The sequence below is a fragment of the Helicoverpa zea genome, chromosome 3 (assembly GCF_022581195.2).
Source record: "Helicoverpa zea isolate HzStark_Cry1AcR chromosome 3, ilHelZeax1.1, whole genome shotgun sequence".
Classification (NCBI taxonomy): domain Eukaryota; kingdom Metazoa; phylum Arthropoda; class Insecta; order Lepidoptera; family Noctuidae; genus Helicoverpa; species Helicoverpa zea.
This window is the reverse complement of record NC_061454.1, coordinates 5675628-5693814: the sequence shown is the minus strand read 5'-3', so window position 1 is coordinate 5693814 and position 18187 is coordinate 5675628. Positions and strand designations below refer to the sequence as shown.

Sequence of the window (18187 nt, the reverse complement as noted above, 5' to 3'; positions counted from 1 at the left end):
TGGTGATTTTGGTCCATACGGTAGTTTGCTGTACAATCATTTTGCAATCGTAAATCATTTGCAGACAAAATGATTCATTATTGAATGACAGAAAAGGATAAAAACGTTTATTTCAAAGAAAAAATAGCGGAATGCCACATACGCTTCAATCGTAATTGAGTCGGGATCGGATCTCAGTCGAATCGAGTCGAACGTGAATCGTATGACGCTTAAGTAAAATTAGGAGAATCGGGGCTCAGGAACTACTGGTCCGATTTGAACAATTCTTTCGCTGTTAGATAGCCCATTTATCGAGGAAGGCTATAGGCTACTTTTTATCCGTTTTCGTGCAGAGGTTCCCACGGGATGCGGGTGAAACCGCTGGCAGAAGCTAGTAACTTGTATAACTATGGAAAGGTGCGGATACACTGACCAGATAAGTACTTCTCTTTTATACAATCAGGATGGTAGGGTAGGTACCTACCTATTTACGTACTACACGTAATAACTAGTACAACTATGGAAAGGTGCGGATAGGTACCATTGAGATATAGATCTTGATTGATGAAAATCATCCTCGATCCTACCAATTATAAAGTTCGCATCTACCCAGTAGGAAGGGTCATGATTAATTCTATGATATCATACTTAAGTTAGGCCGTATACAGAAAGAAAGCTGGAAAAAAGCTGGAAACTATAAGCGCTTATCGGCGCTTGACAGCGCTGGTAACCCGCGCAGGAAAATATATGAACACGCGCCGATAAGCGCTTATAAGTTTCCAGCTTTTTCCAGCTTTCTCTTGCCCTGACGACAAACGATAGATTGAGAAATACCGAATCGAACGATATGTAACTCAGTGTCAACAAATGTGTCCCTTAAGTTGTCGTATATTCCCGGTAATGGCATATATAGGTTACTCATTTTCATCAAAATGTCCCATAAGTTATTATATGTTATCGGTATTGGTATGTCCTGTTCGTGAAAATCTACTAATTTACATTAGTTTACTATTTGACTTCCTAGTCATTATAAATTATTTTATTTTATGTACATATTTACATGACGTAAAAAAAAGCCTTATTTATACATATATACAACTAAAAAATGGCATCAAAAAACTCCTCATCGCTGCCCACCGGGAGTGTACCCAAGAGGCTGGCAGCATTGCCACGTTGGATGGCAATGCTTAATTTTTGACCAAAATAAAAACCAGCCTTTGGGTCACTTGAAGTGTCAGCAAGTCGCTTTGCCAGATCTTTAAAAAGCAGATGAGCACTTGGACCCCACGGCCCGAGGGTTTCAACCCCAAACGGCTCAAAGGTATAGTTACCAACCAGGGTGCTATATTTGCGCCGTTTGAGGTTCTCTGCAGCCGCAGCAGCGGAACCAGCACATCGCGCCGAGCTAGGAAGGTGAGATGGTGCAAGAGTATCGACACAAGTCGCGTCCCATACTAAAGACCTACCCATCTTCCACGGGAACAACGACATACCGTCTGGTCTCTTGCCATCGTCGCGTGCCAGACCACTGGGTTCTAATATGGCTGGAACGCCTACGGCAACAAGAGCGCGACGGATTATGTCATTGATATTCGCATGCCGTGCAAATCGTCCCGCGCTGCGGCTGCACGACAAGCCGTGGTGTCCAAGGCTGCTGACAGCTTCGCCACAGTGGCAGCGGTGAGGAGAGCAGCACGGAGCACCCAAACGCAAGCAAACAGCAAGCCGGAAAGTGGTGTCGTCAAACAATGTGCCTATGTTTGACTAGTAGTCATTATTCACTTGTTCACTCCCTAGTAACTGTCAAAATCGTCAGACAACTGTCAAGCTCAGAAGTTATCTTTCAAGTGTCAGGCATGTCAGTTGTTTGTCAATCGACTTTCGTCTTTTCAGTGACAGTAATTTTTTGTGTGCGAATAATTTCTTACAATACTTTAACTTTAGCTCTGGTGTTATATATTACAAAGCAAATATGCTGTCTTCAAAGGTAATACGTGTAGTGATGGCAAACGTCTTATTCTGACTACCTGATTCTAATATCTACTTGACGTAAAACAGCATTGCATTAATTTGAACTCGAAACTGGTAAGTTATCGAACGTTATCATGGTCATTTACATTGGAAAACGAGTTACATTTGTTGTTTAAATGTTTTAGTCACATCGCTAACAAGCTACAATGTTTGCGAGTTTGAAAAGTAAGATAAAGGAAGAAACTGGTAGTGACATAAGTAAAATAACTAGTAGTTGGCGAAGCGGCGCCTTCCTGGGCAGGATAGCGCTCAGAGACGACTCTGTAAGTATTTGTTGCATTTAATTACACAAGCAATTATGTGTTTAGATAGATATTCCGAGTTCGAATCTTGTTTCGCGACTGCAACTGCTCTTTTGTTTTTAAGTATTGTCTCATCATTGTTCAGGCAATAATGTTATTGTTAGATCACTCCAATATAATAAGTACTTGGCTGTATATATAACGTGATGAAATAATACTGGCACTTAACAGTGCATCTGAAACATAATATTGTATTTTCAGTCAACAGCAAGTCCTTCCAGTTCTGGTGGACATGGAGATTCTACTTCAGATGTAAGTTAGAAAACTATTCTTCTATTTTTATTCTGTTGGTTCATATTCTATATGTAATCTAGCATTATGACTGCAACTGAATCATCTTTCCGCCCCACACCTGCAGAATGTATTGTTTCACCAATTGTTTTATTATGTATATTGTTAATTTCAAAATAGTTCAGAACAGGATATAATTGCAATATCTATTGTTTAATATGTATATTCATAATTCTGCCTTTGCTATTATTTTACTTATATTCCCTGTGTTTACTTAAATATGAAAATGTATTTTTGTATTTCTAGTCAATATCTCCACAAATGGAGTCTTACCTATCAGAGCGCACTGGAGGCAGGGTAGACCAGGCAGTATTACAACAGCAGTACTCAGCACAGTTAGAAGCCAAGCTGCGGGACAGAGACGCTTACTGGGAACAAAAGATTGAAGAATTGAAACTTTCACTCGCCTCTGTGCAAGGTCAGACTTAACAGTTTTTGTACAGGTTTCATACAAAGAGGTTTTATAGTAGCCAACAAATATTTTTACCTAGTAAATGATTGTGTCTTTATTTTAAATATGTTCTCAGTTTCTATCTGTGGACATTCAAGCAAATAACAAAGTCTTGTTTATTTAATTTTTACGTGTGAAAATTAGCAAATTGTTGTCAACAAAACATGTTAACTATAATAACTACGAATACTAAACTTAAATGGAGTTATCTTGATCTCAGAGAGGACCAGCTGAATAAACTTGAGCGTCTTCAGAATGTTTGTATAAGATTCATTCAGTTTACGCAAATATGATCATGTGTCAGAATTTCGTGTTAAGCTCAAGTGGCTTCCAATACGACTTCGCCGGAACGCTCACATTCTCTCCTTGCTATATAGTATTCTTTTTCACCCCACGTCCCCTTCTTATCTCAAGAGTCGTTTTGAGTTTGTTTGTGATACGCATTCAAGATCACTCAGGTCATCAGAAAACCTAAAACTTAAGATGCCAGTGCATTCCACGTCATTTTATGACAAATCGTTTGTTGTACAAGCCACTTGTCTGTGGAATGCACTGCCAGTGGCAATAAGGCGTGCGCAGTCGATTGCAGTTTTTAAAAAAATGGTCAAGGATCACTACTTGGCTCTTTGACTACTATCGCTGTATTGTTATTATTTTTTCTTTTATTATCTTTGTTCTTCTATCTTTATTTTCCGTTTATTGAATATTTATTTTTATTTATTTTTTATATCTTTGGTACTTATCACTTATATATAATCTATATTATGTATGTACACCCTAAACTGCCCGTTTTTTCATTGTGTTCTACAGATAAACTCCATCCAAAGGTTGTCTGGAAGAAATCGCTATTTAGCGATAAGACCGCCATTTGTACTGTACTTTGTGTGTTGTGATGTTCTGTGTTGTCAATTCTTTTTTTGGTGTACAATAAAGAATAATCTAATCTAATCTAATCTAATCTTCTATAAATAATATTTTGTGCATTAAAACGTTTAGGAATTCAATTATTAAATTATAAAAATATAAATATACTACTGTGAGTGTAATGTGTGTAGCCTATAAAAGTCTTATTTACTTAAAATTCACTTAAAAAATATAAAAAAATCATTACCTATTTGTTCCTAGGCAAGGAGGCAGCAGCAGCACAAGCAGTAGCGAGGACAGCTCAGGCTGAGGCTGCAAAGGCCATTACAGAGAGGGACACAGCTAAGAGACTTGTTACTGAACTGAAGACACAACTGGCTGCAGCTGAGCGAGCTCAGGACAGACTTGATGCTTTAAATGTGAGTTTGAACTTAGAATGCTATCATAGAACTTGATTATGTATTATCAGAGGATATTATTTATTACATTAGTATAAAAAATTGTTCTAAGGTCCCTGCTTATTCCATTGCATATATGAACTTTTATTCTTTATTATTATACCAAAATATCAAAAAATCTAATCCATATTTGTTTGTACAAATTTGGATAGGACTAGAACAAATTGAATAAAGTACTCCACATGATATGTTGCAATTCAGTTGCTATAGATACAGAAACATCCTGCAGTTTAGTGTTTCGTAAAGGGGCTTATCTACAGAGTTGTTACTGTCGCGTCCTGTATGCATATATAACTAATTTACTTTTATGGCATAGTTACAAAAAATACATAGATATGGTAATATATTATGAATAAGGTAATATATTATGAACTAGGAGTTCGCTGACCCTTTGCATCTGTAATCCGTCTGTATCTCATGCATCTTTATGATTAGACATTTGTAATTTTCATCAATGATTTATTATTGTTGCCATTATAACAACCAATACTAAAAATACCCATGCAAAAAACGTAGTTAAAAAACGTACTAGCACACAGACATAGATAAGGGACCTTCGTGCACTAGTCCGACTTGAACTAAGCCAGTTTTTTTTTTACAAAAACATTCTTATTTTTTATTTCTACAGGAGGAGTTAGAACAGTGCCGTCGTGAATGGGCCCGCGAGCGAGCGGAGCTGACCGCGGCTCTGAGCGGCGAGCAGGCGCGGGCCGCCGACCTCGCCGACAGGCTCGCGCTAGTCTGCGCCGCCCTGCCGCCCGACAACCCGCATCATCATATGCATGACGACGGTAATATAATCAACACTAAAATGTCTTTATACATTTTGTCCCAAAACCATACCAGTTCTGTAACCATCATCATCATCCGCCGAGCCTTTTCCCAGCTACGTTGCGGTCGGCTTCCAGTCTAACCGGATGCAGCAGAGTACCAGTGTGTTACAAGAAGCGACTGCCCTATCTGACCTCCTCAACACAGTGTCCCGGGCAACCCAATACCCCTTGGTTAGACTGGTGTCAGACTTCTGACTACTACTGACTCTGTTCTAACTGACTGAAATTTTAACTACATATATCTAATCAAAGTGTTTACTATGTAATCATAACAGAAAACATGTTTGGCTTTATAATTCACAAAGGAGAGCAAATACCCGGGTCTCTCCCGAAAATTCTCGGTTTTCGTATTTTGGCTCCTCACGTCAACATCTCTTAAATTCTCTCGCTTTCCCTTTGCATCCCACATCACGGTCAACTTTTCTGATTTCATCTCTCCCCTATATCATCGAAGACAATACCTCGGATTTTTTTAACATTACATATTATTCTTCCCTAGACAAACGCGACGTAACACCGACGGATTGCGCGGAGTACGACCGCGTGTGTCGTGAGCGCGCAGTGTTAACCCGACAGCTGCAGGAGGCCAAGATGGCGCTGGCTGACGTCAAGACGTCTTGGAGCGGACAGATCGCTTCCTTGGAGACACAGGTATTAGTCGCATGTGTTGTAGAACTTCAAACTTTGAATGTTTATTGCGATCATGAGTAGATACATAGGATGTTATAAAATGTAAAGGTACATACATGGCAGGGCTCAGAAACTCAATAGAATATAATGGCGACTGAAATCTTGAAATCGAAGAAAAATAATAATAATTTGCGGAAAAAAAGTACTGATGATTTATGATCTTTAGTTATCATGTTCATGACAATCCTTATAACTTAAATTGCGTTCCCTGAAAAAATGCAATCACTCGTACTCGTACGACACGAGAGTGGATTATGAAGCTAGAAATTGTTTTACTAGCAATTCGAGTCGTTTCGAGAATTCGAGAGTTCGTCATAAATAATTATTTATGACGAACTCTGTTAGTCACGATTTTTTTACATAGCTTTTACATCGTTAGTCTCACTATTATTTACCTGAAACTGTCTTCACATATAACATGTATAGAATATGTATGTGTGCGTGTGTGTGTGTATATGCATGTGAAAGCGTGGGCATGAAGCATGAAACATTAATCGCACACCATCTACAAGACGTCTGTTAGCTTGTCTCAAGCTCTCATTAATTGCAACTAACAGTAATACAACGTTTTGTACATTTGTAAATATGTAATTAGTACGTTACCGAATCGAGTTATTTACAACGGGAATTTTATTACACACATTTTTTATATTTATTGTAGAAACGTGTTCTTACTAGGAGATTTTAAGCAGTATATTGCTATAAAGTTATATACCAAATTATAAATATAAAAACACCAGTACCTACGCGTCGCTTTGCAGGTAGGTAGAGATCCAATTTGTAAAATACACAAATAATATTTACAACCAAAAATGATTTTGCATTCAATGAATTTTACTATTACACTAAGATGTCAAACATAGGTGGCGCGACTGTCGCGGCAAGCGGGAGAGGAAGGCTCAGAAAGGAGACGAGTGGAGATTGAGAAAAAAGAGATGCAAGAGAAACTTCTTAACGCAGCCGCAGAACTCGAGAAAGCCAAACAAAACCTCGCCAACAGTGAAGCTAAGGTATACAAATTAAAAATTTTCTATTCCTATGTATATGTTAACTAATTCTGTAGGCGTCTAAAATATGTGGCCTTCATTTCTAAGTCCATGACTAGCAATGTGCTGTCCAATTATTTCCTTGCATGTTGAACTTGTATTTACAAAATACACAAAATACCAAACTACACAAACCAAAATACACATATTTGCATGAAATTCTATTACTAACATATCATTGACTACCAAAAACATGTAATATGTACTGTAGTACTTATCAAAGCTAACTCCCAACTAAACAAATTCAATATCAAATCTGAATTTTAGAGAATCGACAACATTGTTGTATGTCCTATCATAGCGTGCTAGAACATTCTACATCCTTCGACCTTTGCTCCTCTGAAGCCAACTTTTGCGCAGTTTTGCGCAATGTTGCGCAGTTCTGCGCAATCACAATTAACCAACTTCAGAGGGGCAAAGTAATTAGACGTGAGCTGTAGAGGTAGTGCTATGTGTCAGGTGGTGCGTTTGAACGGGGAGGTGCATTCACTCGCCATGGAAGTGAAGTCGCTGCGAAACGCCGCCGCGGCCGACGCCGTGAGTCCCAGCCTCTACACCATATAGTCACTCTAGTCTCGCATATGCCTTGTTGCGTAGCTCAGATTTAGCGAACATTTGAAAATCGACCTTAGTAACGTCACTTTCACATCAGAAATGTGACTTCAGTGTTTGCCAAATCTGAGCTGACCCTTAGACATCTGTTCAGTGGAAAATTCCAATTTATTTACATGTATGTCCGTCTGAACAGATAAGTCGGTGGTATACTGCGTGTTGTGACGCATTACTAGTGCTGTACACTCGAGCTTTTAGGTTCGCTTTGTAGTATCGATAGCGGGGACATTGCGAATAGATCTTATTCTTACTTCTTAATCGTTCAAGTACACCCCTTTGCATAGCTGTCACTTTATCACAGGGGAATAGTTCTACATGGTAAATATAAAGTTGGGTAAACATTGTTTGTAATATTTGGTCAGTAACTCAGTATTGCGTCATATCATTGTGCAGTTAGAATTATACTTTATGTAGTAGTGTATTGATTATATTGTTTGCATTTAAACATTATTTTTTTATTTACTAAGTTATTTAGTCTAAACATTTTGTTGCTATTTTTTATACTTATTTTTTGGTGTAAAGTCCTGTATTCACTGCAGCAAAACTGATAAACGTTACAGTGAATATAAGGCTTTAAATACATTCCAAATTCAAATGGTTGCACTATTGGCCAAGCTTGCTAGCTTTATATGTGTTAAAGAAATTATGGAGATTCTATTTATTATATACAACTTGTTTTATTGTTAAAATAGTAAGTAAATAGAGTACTTACTTAATTGACTCTAAGGATTACTGTGACTGTTACAGCCTTTATGTCGCCCCACTGCTGGGCACAGGCCTCCTCTCTCACGGAGAAGGATTGAGCATTAAAATAAATATTAATATTAGGATTGAAATAAAAAATAATTTGGAAAACAATGAAACAAGTTTATGAATTGAATGCACGCGTTGAAGTATTTACAGTGATAAATATGCTCTATGGTATGGTACCGGTATCAATTAACTGGTTTAAATATTCGAATCAAAAGCACCCAGACAAACTGTGAAGTTTATTACTGAAAATACTGCCACGCAAGTATGGGCCTTATACTTAAGTTCCTATAACGAAATATCATGAATAGTTGATAGATTTTTTTATTTACGTGCAAAAGTACTCATAGATATTAAATATCTATTATTTATAGGTAATAAGAAATCCGTTACGTCTTTCAAATTCATTGTTTTTTCTTTGGCAGCTTAGCTACATTGAGTGAAAAAGATTTGTGCCTATCCAGAGCACGAGCACGAGAAACATTTTGACAAAATACTTAAAAGTATTTTGTCAAAATGTTTCAAATCTTTTTGACTGGAAAAATATTGGACTGTGAAATGGTAGCTTTTAGATTTATTATTCTGTGATGCAAATTACAGAGAATTACTTGGTTGTTTGGCTCACGTTACTATTGCAGCTGAATGATTGCCAATTGCGATTCAAAGACTACACCCAGGTTGCACCTAGTCGTTTTAATTGGTTTATTTGCTGCCAAATTATGTGGTTGGCTGTTGTGATTAGTTGGCAAAAAATAAGTAGACAATGCCCACGCATACAGGGTCCATTACCTAATTAATTATTTTTCTTAGAAATAAAAAAATAAAATATATTATAGTATTTGAATTTGAAATCGCAATCGGCCATCTCATAAAGATATAGTCAGCACATCGCTTGCCTCACAATGCGGTTTAGTATCAATAAATTGTACCCTTTGTTTTGTTATCGAGTCGCGTTGATAAATTGATTATGTACCTACGCGTCACGTGGTCTTTTGTCACGACCAAATAAATACGTCCGGGCTGTTAGTCACTTTGCACAGGTGATGGCACACCTATTGTTCACAAAAACGAGGTTTTTATCAATCTATACATAGTGCAACATTCCAAGTAAGTAGTGTATAACGAATTTATTATATACAGTACAAAATTATGAAAATTATATTTACACATTGTTGTTGTTTTGATGTGATGCACGGATTTGTATAAATAAATTATTTTCGTCTATTATAAAAATTATTTTCTTTTGTTTTCCCCTGTTTTTGCATGGGTATCGGCTAGTTTGGTGTGTGCATGTTGATACTAATCTTATATCGGATGGGCTCTTAACCTTCCTGCCTTGCTTCATACTACAGAAGAGTGAAGATAACATGATGCTGTGTTCATTTAGTGGTTTGATTATATCTATCTTATCTGCCATTCTCACGTTAGACTCAAACGTACTGTTTCGTGTGAATTAGAATAACAGAATACAGTTGCTTGCTAAATTAACATTGACTTTCATATCAGTTCCGTTACTAATGCTCAATATTTATATAAAAGATTGTTATTTTAGTGTTGTGTTTCGGTGATTTACAGAGTGAAGATAACATGATGCTGTGTTCATTTAGTGGTTTGATTATATCTATCTTATCTGCCATTCTCACGTTAGACTCAAACGTACTGTTTCGTGTGAATTAGAATAACAGAATACAGTTGCTTGCTAAATTAACATTGACTTTCATATCAGTTCCGTTACTAATGCTCAATATTTATATAAAAGATTGTTATTTTAGTGTTGTGTTTAGGTGATTTACATTGACATTGCGACAGTTTCAATAGGCTTGCACGGTAGTGGCGTAACTATAGACTGGAAGTAAAAACATTGTATTGCAACAAAACCGGTCGCATTGGCGAATGTTTACACTTAGGTCCTTAGTGTTTTATTGTCGGTAGCGTCGAGCGGTCGTGAGAGCGGTGCGCCAATCTACAGTTACTAGAAAGTGTACGTGACTTAACCAGCGGAATAAACTGTAAATTGTTTATACTTAGTAATATGAGTGCCTAAACGTGCTTGTTCAGTGTTAAATCTAGAAAAAAAACGGTGACTAAAAACAACAAAAACTTGTAAGTCTGTTAGGTACACAGATATGATATAATAATCTGATGATGACTCATTCATATAAACTATCTCAGTGACAGCATAGCTCATACAATAGTCCTTACGTGTAATAACTAATCGGGAATCATAAACAGTGGTTATGGTGTTCTAAGAATATAACCTAGATGACACAACAGTTATTAAAATAAGATTACCTGTGTTTACATAGCTGTCACGTGCTTAGTTTATCATAATCGTTCGGTAGATAAGTCAACAGCGAAAATATACCGCGGCGAACTTGCTAATGAGGTAAACAACCTGTACTTAAGGAAAATATGTAAAAAAGTTGAATAACTTGACTTTTTGTTTTATTAGAAATGTTCTTAATAATTTATTTTATTATATAAATTCATAACGAGATATTTTGAGTTAAATAGGAATATTATTTAAAGCAGCGTTAACGGGTTTATTCCAAGGGTGTAATAACAATATTATTTAAAATAACGTTGACTGGTTATTCCAAGGACTTCAAATAAGGAGGTTTACTTCCTCTTGGTACAAAAATCAACATATTGCAGGATAAAACGATGGATTACGAGAGCCGTATAGAAAGTCTGACGCTAGAGAACAAGGAGCTGTCAGAAGCACTGGAGAATGAACGGACCCTGGTCAAGATCCTCAGAGAGAAGGTGGATAAGTCCAACCTGATGTGTGACGAGAGCAAGGCTGAGGTCAATCACCTTAACTCTATGGTTACGGAGATGCAACACGACTTCTTGGATATACAGAGGAAGTTTGACAAGTAAGTAGTTGTTTAGTTATATGTTGCTAGCTGTTTCCTGGGGTTTCACTCGCGCCATGTGGGTACTACTGCCCGTACCCGGATAAAATACTTAAAGCGAGGATAACGTAGCTTTCCAATTTTTGAAGAAATATTTTTACAAATCATTCACAAGTAATATTTGGTACAACAAAACAAACAAATCTCTTAGTTTATGTATATTAGCAGTTCCCCAGGGTTCCATCCGCCACCCAAGGGAAGGACGTTACGCACCCGAAAAAAAATTTGCCTATACGTACCAAATTTGTCGGTCTGTACCAATTTTGGTACAGACATATTTAAAATGCACATTAATTAGCGAGGAATAGTAATAAGTAAGGATTTATTGGCAAAAGAATCGAAGACACAGTTTGATATAATTCTTGTTGTATAAAAAAGACATTCAACGGCATTCTTCTGCTCTTATTTTAAGACAAAGTCTTTCATTTGCATACTTACCTGAATATTTAACGAATTCTTTAACGGTTATCACCATTAGGTGACCATTTCCATCGGAGCGCATCAGGAACGAATTGCTTTAAGCTTTTCGCACGTTCGTTGTACCATTTTGTAACATTTAATGGAGTAGCTAATAGCATGCATATTTCCACATACACCCTATGGGTACTGTGTAGAAGAGAGAACAGTAAAAGTTACGAAGGCGACAAGCAGACCCATTGAAAATATAGGTTCCTGTTCGTACCTGCCGACACCAATGTCGCCAATTTTTTGTCGTCTCGAAACATTTTTAGGTATCAGCGGATATGGAGTCGCAGGAGCGGAATGGGCCACATGCCATTATTCGGAGCTAAAGTCCTTTTTGGCCTCGTACATATATTATGAGTTTAATTCTTTGACTTCTTAATTTTTCCCAACTTAGCAGCTTCATTACTTGAACCTTTTTCTATATAAAAACATGTTATGTTCCAGAGAAAAGCGAGAAAAAGACGAAGCCTTACTGCGCAACGCTCACATGTCGCAGACGATAGAGATGAGCCAATGCAACGTGCGCTACCAGGAGACCGAGATTGTCGACCTCAAGGCTAAGATCACGGAGCTAGAAGGACTCATCGCTCAGCATAAGGAGGTCAGGATACACCTTTAATATTAGGCTTTTTATTGAGCCTTTATAGGGCTGCGATCTCTTTTCCATTCAGAGAAGTAATCACCAGACTAGTTCAAGGTGGGGTGATATCAGACTTTAAAGTCCAGGTTTCCTCAAGATATTTTCTTTTACCGCTAATCAGTCATTGGTGTCCAAGATGCATTAAGAAATCATCATCGTTCACATTCACAGCAATGAATTTTATAAAAATGTAACATGGGTAATGTAATGGGCAAATTCAATGTTGTAAGTTGGAGCGCTTGAACATGTACTTACCCTTTACTGTAGCCTTATGATAATTTGCACACTGCCCGCATAATTGAAAAAAAAAGTATTTAGACGTTTCCTGTTTTTTTTCCTGGTTATGATATTTCTTATTGGTTTTCCTTTTTTCCTCGAGTAAAGTTCTTAAAGAATCTTTGTAATACGTTCATGGTTTCCTGCCGTCCCTATCAAACCTTTCAATATAGAAATAATTTGAGATCAGTTAAAAAAACAAGACGATCTTGACTTTTAAATGTTACATTACTTTTCAATTAACAATAGTAGATAAAAGCCTGCTTCGTCTGATTAGCCAGTTAAAATTCAGCAATCACGTTCAGGCGGGTATGTTAAATATTTTTTTAACTGATTCTGTAAGCTGTTATGGAGATTAACAGACTTGGCGCCAGTTTCTTTGCCAATGTCTCTATTTTTGTGACCATATTAACTGGTATGTTACACGTGTCGATTATTATTAATATTGAAAACGAATAACCAGTCTGTTAATATTCAACTGTAAGAATCAGTCTCATGGTGTGATTTGTCTATAAAGATATATAGCATAGTAGCAAAAACCATGGCCAAGTTTTACAGCAAATTGACTGCAGTTACATATATTGCATAATGTATACAAATCTATTGCATAATAATAAATCATAGCCATAGTATAGTAGATAGTTATTAATAACTAGATCAGTGTTAACCATGTAGTTTATTGCCCAATAATTAATGTCCATTCCATATTGTTAATTGCACAATTTATGTACTCTGTAAATTGATATGACATTGTTAAAATGAATTCATTTCAGAATCAAGCTGCGTGCATGTTAATCAAAGAGAGCGAACAAGCCCGTAAAGTGGAAATCGAACAATTAAAGAATAAAATTGACGAATTAATAGAAAACGAGACTGCACTCAAAAAGACTATACAAGACTTAGAAACTGAAATCTGTGATAAAAATAAGGTGAGTCGATATTTTCAAGACCAACTTCACAGGCAATATAAACTATATATAAATATAAACGTCCGTTTTTTCTTATACTTAACTAAATTCCTAGTAAACAGTGGTTTTAAGAAAACTGTAGTTAATGTTTTCGGTAACTTCACCTAAGTTAACTAGGTGCTGAAGAGGCTCACCGAGAGTACTTTCTATTTTATCGTAATAGACCTCTGTAAATAAAAGTGTTGTGGCTAAAGTGTGTTACATTGTTTTGCAGAAAATAAAGACGTTAGACAACAGAATATCGGACATGAAGAAGACATTACAACGTGAACTACAGAGCAGCAAGTCTGATCTTACCTCTGCAGAAGAACAGGATATTAGTAGAAGGTAAGGCCGTAAACCTACATTTATCTATACTTGTTTACTAGTTATTTTACCCGGTGTTACCCGGTGTCCTGAGGGGTATAGATATATCTAATCATGTTTAGAGTTCCAAAATTCTCTAACGGCCGTTTTGCTTAAACTAGAGATAGAAAATTGACATAAGTTGTACATGCCTACTGTAGAAATTCTCTCTTGTACGCAACAGTAACGGATAGATAGAATCTTGGGAACAGCCGTAGTCCAAGTTTAATCTCAATTGGAAATATTTTTCATTTTTTTCCAGGTACTTAAAACACGTGGTCCTCCGTTTCCTAACAGCCCGCGAGCTAGAAGCACGTCAGCTGACCCGCGCACTGGCCGCGCTACTGCGCCTCTCCGCGCACGAGGAGGCGCTGCTCCGCGCCGCCCTCCCCCCGCGCACCGGCCTCGCCGCCTGGTTCCCCTCCCTCAACACCTGATCACTCTAAACTGACACTTATGTGCAAGCTGTAAGGTTGAAGTAGCGTGGCAAGTAGACTTTTATTTTGTTGACTCGGCTGCTAGTGTGTTGCGTTCATTCAACACTAGGGTGGTCTGGGTTTCATGTGCAAACGTGTTGGATTAAGCTTGGCAATGGGCAAGTTGATTTTGGGATTGCGTTTTGTTCGTTCATTAGCAATGCTAAATACATATATCTTATGTACAAGCAGTTACGGTTCGACCGGATAGACTTGATAGACTAGCGTGGCGATTATCAAGTTCATCATTTGAAAAATATATATTACATAACGTCAACGGCCAATCTAATACATTGCAAATATTCAGAATGTTCGAATATAAACAACACCGTCATTGTTAAAAAACTTGAACTTAAATTTTCTTAAGAAATATGTATAAAAGTCCCAGCTTAAACCACGTTGCCAAGCCTATTTAAGCAGCTATTACCTAACTCATAAGAAGATATTGACTTAGCAAGGGTATACATAGGTGAGTTGTATTTTGTCTGTTAATGATAGTCCCAGAGCCAACGCTAGCAAACCTTTGTAAATAATTGATACGTGTGCGCCAAGCTTTAATATATTAGTAATAACTTGTACGGGTGCGTATCATACTGTTGTAGCCCTGTGTTACCTGTGTTGTTTGAAATGAAGTGATGTGTAACTTCTAAGAATCTCTCTGTCAAAGTTTTGTAGTAAAACATTCCATTGGAAAGTATTAATGAACTAAATTCTATAAGTAGTCCCATTCTGTAGGAAATAAACCTTATTTTTTGTTAAAACTATTTAAATAACTGAATTGCTCTTTATTTTTATGATGTAATTAATTATGAATAAATATATCAGTATTTTTGTTCTGTTCGTTTCGAATATTTATTTATGTTAAAAATTATAGCATTCTTCTAAGTATTTTGTTTAAATTATGTAGTTGTCGATCAACGAAGTTGCAGTACCTCTATATATTACCTGTATAAGTTACAAACTTACTATCAAATTCCTGTTTGAATAATCACGAAATTATGATAAGAACGAATGTTGTATTGAAATCACTAAAGTTAGGACTCGGTCTAGCTTCGGACTTCGTCGGGCATAGAGAATAGTGCTATGTGCTTGGTGATACAATTAAAAGATAATGATAGGCTATGGTTCTACATAACATTGGTAGCGGAATAAGCGAATACCGTATTACTTGTAATCTAAGTATTGTAACCTTATTGTATTTTTGAACAACATTATTGTAATATACATTGTGGAAATTTTATTAAAGTTGCCTTAATAGTTGCTAGTCATTATTTAAATATTGAATTTATTGTATTGTGGTGAATGTGAATGTTTACTTAGTTACTGGATTGCGTTGTGTTGTTAATTAATTTGCAATAACGACAGGAGAAATACATAGTTTTGTTGTTGATGCATTCATTTAACATTGCCTCATCAAGTTGTATTAGAGTTATTGTCTGAATATTGTAGAAAGGTAAATAAATAAAAGGCGAAAGAGATACATACTGCCCCTTTGTATTATAAAGATTTAACTAAGCCTTCAGTGTCTAAAGGAGGAAACACTAAAGATATAAAAGTAGGAAGTATTTTTAAGTCATTATTGTTCTTTTTCTCATTTATATCAAATTAATAAAAACAGTATTTCACGAATTCTCAGTCAGCGTTGTAAGGTTTTTTGATGTATATTGTCGTCTTTGTGTTTCCTCCTAAACTGTGCTTCAGGATGAACGCTGCATTTGCTCACACATTTTGTAAAAAAATAACTTTTCGTCAGCGTTGATAACTTCAACTAATAATTAAATTGTAAAGCACACAGCAGCACATTACGCTAGGTAGATTCAAAACATCTACCAATTTTTCACTTTTGTAAGGATTTATAATAAAAAATGACAATCTGTGAGTGAATGTGGGAAAGTTTGGAAATCTGAGTAAATACAAGTTTGGGATTTTAGATTGAAAACTCTCATTGAGCTATTATAGTACCTATTTTCACTGAATATTGTGGATTAACTCGTTAACATCACAAAATTGTTCTATAAGCGTTTTCTCTCTTTGAACCAAACAGACGTAATAAGCAAACAATGAGATTTTTGTTGCGTTACATGTAAGGTATATAGAAGTTTATACGAAGAGTCATAAATGTTAGTAGTTAAATAAATTAAAAGGACATGATAGTTCACTGTTTGTAAAGTATTCGTAAAGTTAGCTCGCGGCAGCACTGTCAATTGAAGGCACTTGTATTGTATGGAGATATGTGGCGTGGCGGGCTGCCCCTATACTGTACATTGTCTAGACTTAGCTTGTTTAAATATTACTATAGAGAGTTTATTATTTTTAACGTTGAAGAGAACTTTATTTTTTGCTTATTTTCACAGTATTTATTTTATAAGATGTCTATCACGTAATTTATTTAGCTAACGTAAAATATTTGTAATTATGTCAGAATGATAAAGATATTTTTTATTTGTTATTTTATTTTTATCATGTATTTTGTTTTGTTATTGTAAATTCGAATAAAATTACATTTTTATAACAGCTCTCTAGTTTTTCATTTATTTTTCGGCAGTTACCTAATAATTTATCCTTTTATATACCCTCTTATGTACTTTCTTGTGTACTCTCTTATGTACTCGTCTTATGTGCTTCCCTTATGTTCTCTCTTAGGGTCGATTTATACTAGCGCAGAGTCGAAGCGCATCGAAGCGTCAAATTTTTTAGAACTATAGCGAAGCCGCGCGTATTGAGTTAAGGTTGAATTTGTTATGTTCAGTTTTGGATAGACGCTTCGATGCGCTTCGACTCTGCGCTAGTATAAATCGACCCTTAGGCATTTGTCTCACCGGCAACGACTAACGAGTAACGAGTAGAGCTAGAACTAGAAACGAGTTAGCGAGACGCGGGGAGCGAGTGCGTAGATCCGATATTTGTGTAGCTCGGCTATAAGCGAATGTGCGACCCAGCCCATGGAACCCTCTCAACCATCGGAGAGCTTTTCCAACCCTGAGGCCAACTCAGCCCCAGCCAACCCCCGCCCCGGTGAATAATTCCACCGCGGCACCCGCGTGCTTACCTCACTTCCCTCCCGTCCTTCCCTCTGCGCCCTCCGCGCCCTCCGCGGCTCCTATAGCCGCCAAGCCCGCGCAAGCGCAAGCGCCATCCAAATCGATCACGCCCTCTTCTTGCCCAGTAGCAGCGCTCAGTTCCATGAACGTTATACTGAGCACGTTCAGCATCTTCATGAGCGACAGAGCTCAACAACTTTCGAGGGAGATAGTCGCCAGCAATGGCGACCTTATCAAACTCTACTCCGTTATGCAGGAGTATTCAGACGTCGCCCAGGCAGTTCAAAACCTGCCTCTCTTTAGGAAATAGAAATGGATAATACATCCAAAATTAAACCCCATTCCCTTAGGCTTGGCTATTATAATGCCAACGACATTCTCGGCCAACGCGACGAGATTTCCGCCTTCCTACAATCCCATAAGATAGACATTCTTCTCGTACAAGAGACCTTCCTAACGCCGCACGTACGCGGCCCAAATATAGCTAACTACAAGTTAATTAGGAACGATAGGACCACACGCCACAAAGGCGGCACGCTTATCTATTATAAAAGATCGCTACATTGTGTAGAGATCACTCCCCCCGACTTAAGCTGCATTGAAGCCTCGATCTGTCGACTAGCCATGTCCCATCACCAGTCGATCACTCTCGTATCGGCCTACTGCCCTCCCACGTCATCCTCCTTTCAGTCCTACAACCCAATCCTTTTCACGAACGATCTCAGAGCCTTACTAGGCTTGAGCGACTCAG

General features: G+C 37.2%; 1 protein-coding gene across 2 annotated transcripts; it reads left to right on the top strand.

Moving 5' to 3' along the window:
- The first annotated feature begins 1838 nt into the window (after positions 1-1838).
- On the top strand, positions 1839-16909 carry LOC124645845 (golgin subfamily A member 1). 2 transcript variants are annotated; one of them, XM_047185780.1, is made up of 13 exons: positions 1839-2064; positions 2136-2273; positions 2514-2564; positions 2850-3021; positions 4180-4337; positions 5005-5167; positions 5709-5860; positions 6763-6909; positions 10963-11186; positions 12135-12291; positions 13380-13535; positions 13789-13901; positions 14182-16909. In XM_047185780.1, the coding sequence occupies exons 2-13, from the start codon at positions 2157-2159 to the stop codon at positions 14354-14356; spliced, it is 1785 nt and encodes a 594-aa protein (XP_047041736.1). In that variant the 5' UTR covers positions 1839-2064; positions 2136-2156; the 3' UTR covers positions 14357-16909. The 2 variants fall into 2 exon arrangements, with proteins under 2 accessions (XP_047041736.1, XP_047041737.1); XM_047185781.1 differs by lacking the exon at positions 6763-6909.
- Positions 16910-18187: the final 1278 nt, after the last annotated feature.

What these genes read in the sequence shown, in the direction of transcription:
- LOC124645845 (XM_047185780.1), top strand. Translation starts at nt 2,157, where the DNA reads ATGTTTGCGAGTTTGAAAAGTAAGATAAAGGAAGAAACTGGTAGTGAC. An exon ending in TTCACTCGCCTCTGTGCAAG is followed by an intron (nt 3,022 to 4,179) that starts GTCAGACTTAAC and finishes ATTTGTTCCTAG; the next exon opens with GCAAGGAGGCAGCAGCAGCA. An exon ending in TCGCTTCCTTGGAGACACAG is followed by an intron (nt 5,861 to 6,762) that starts GTATTAGTCGCA and finishes TGTCAAACATAG; the next exon opens with GTGGCGCGACTGTCGCGGCA.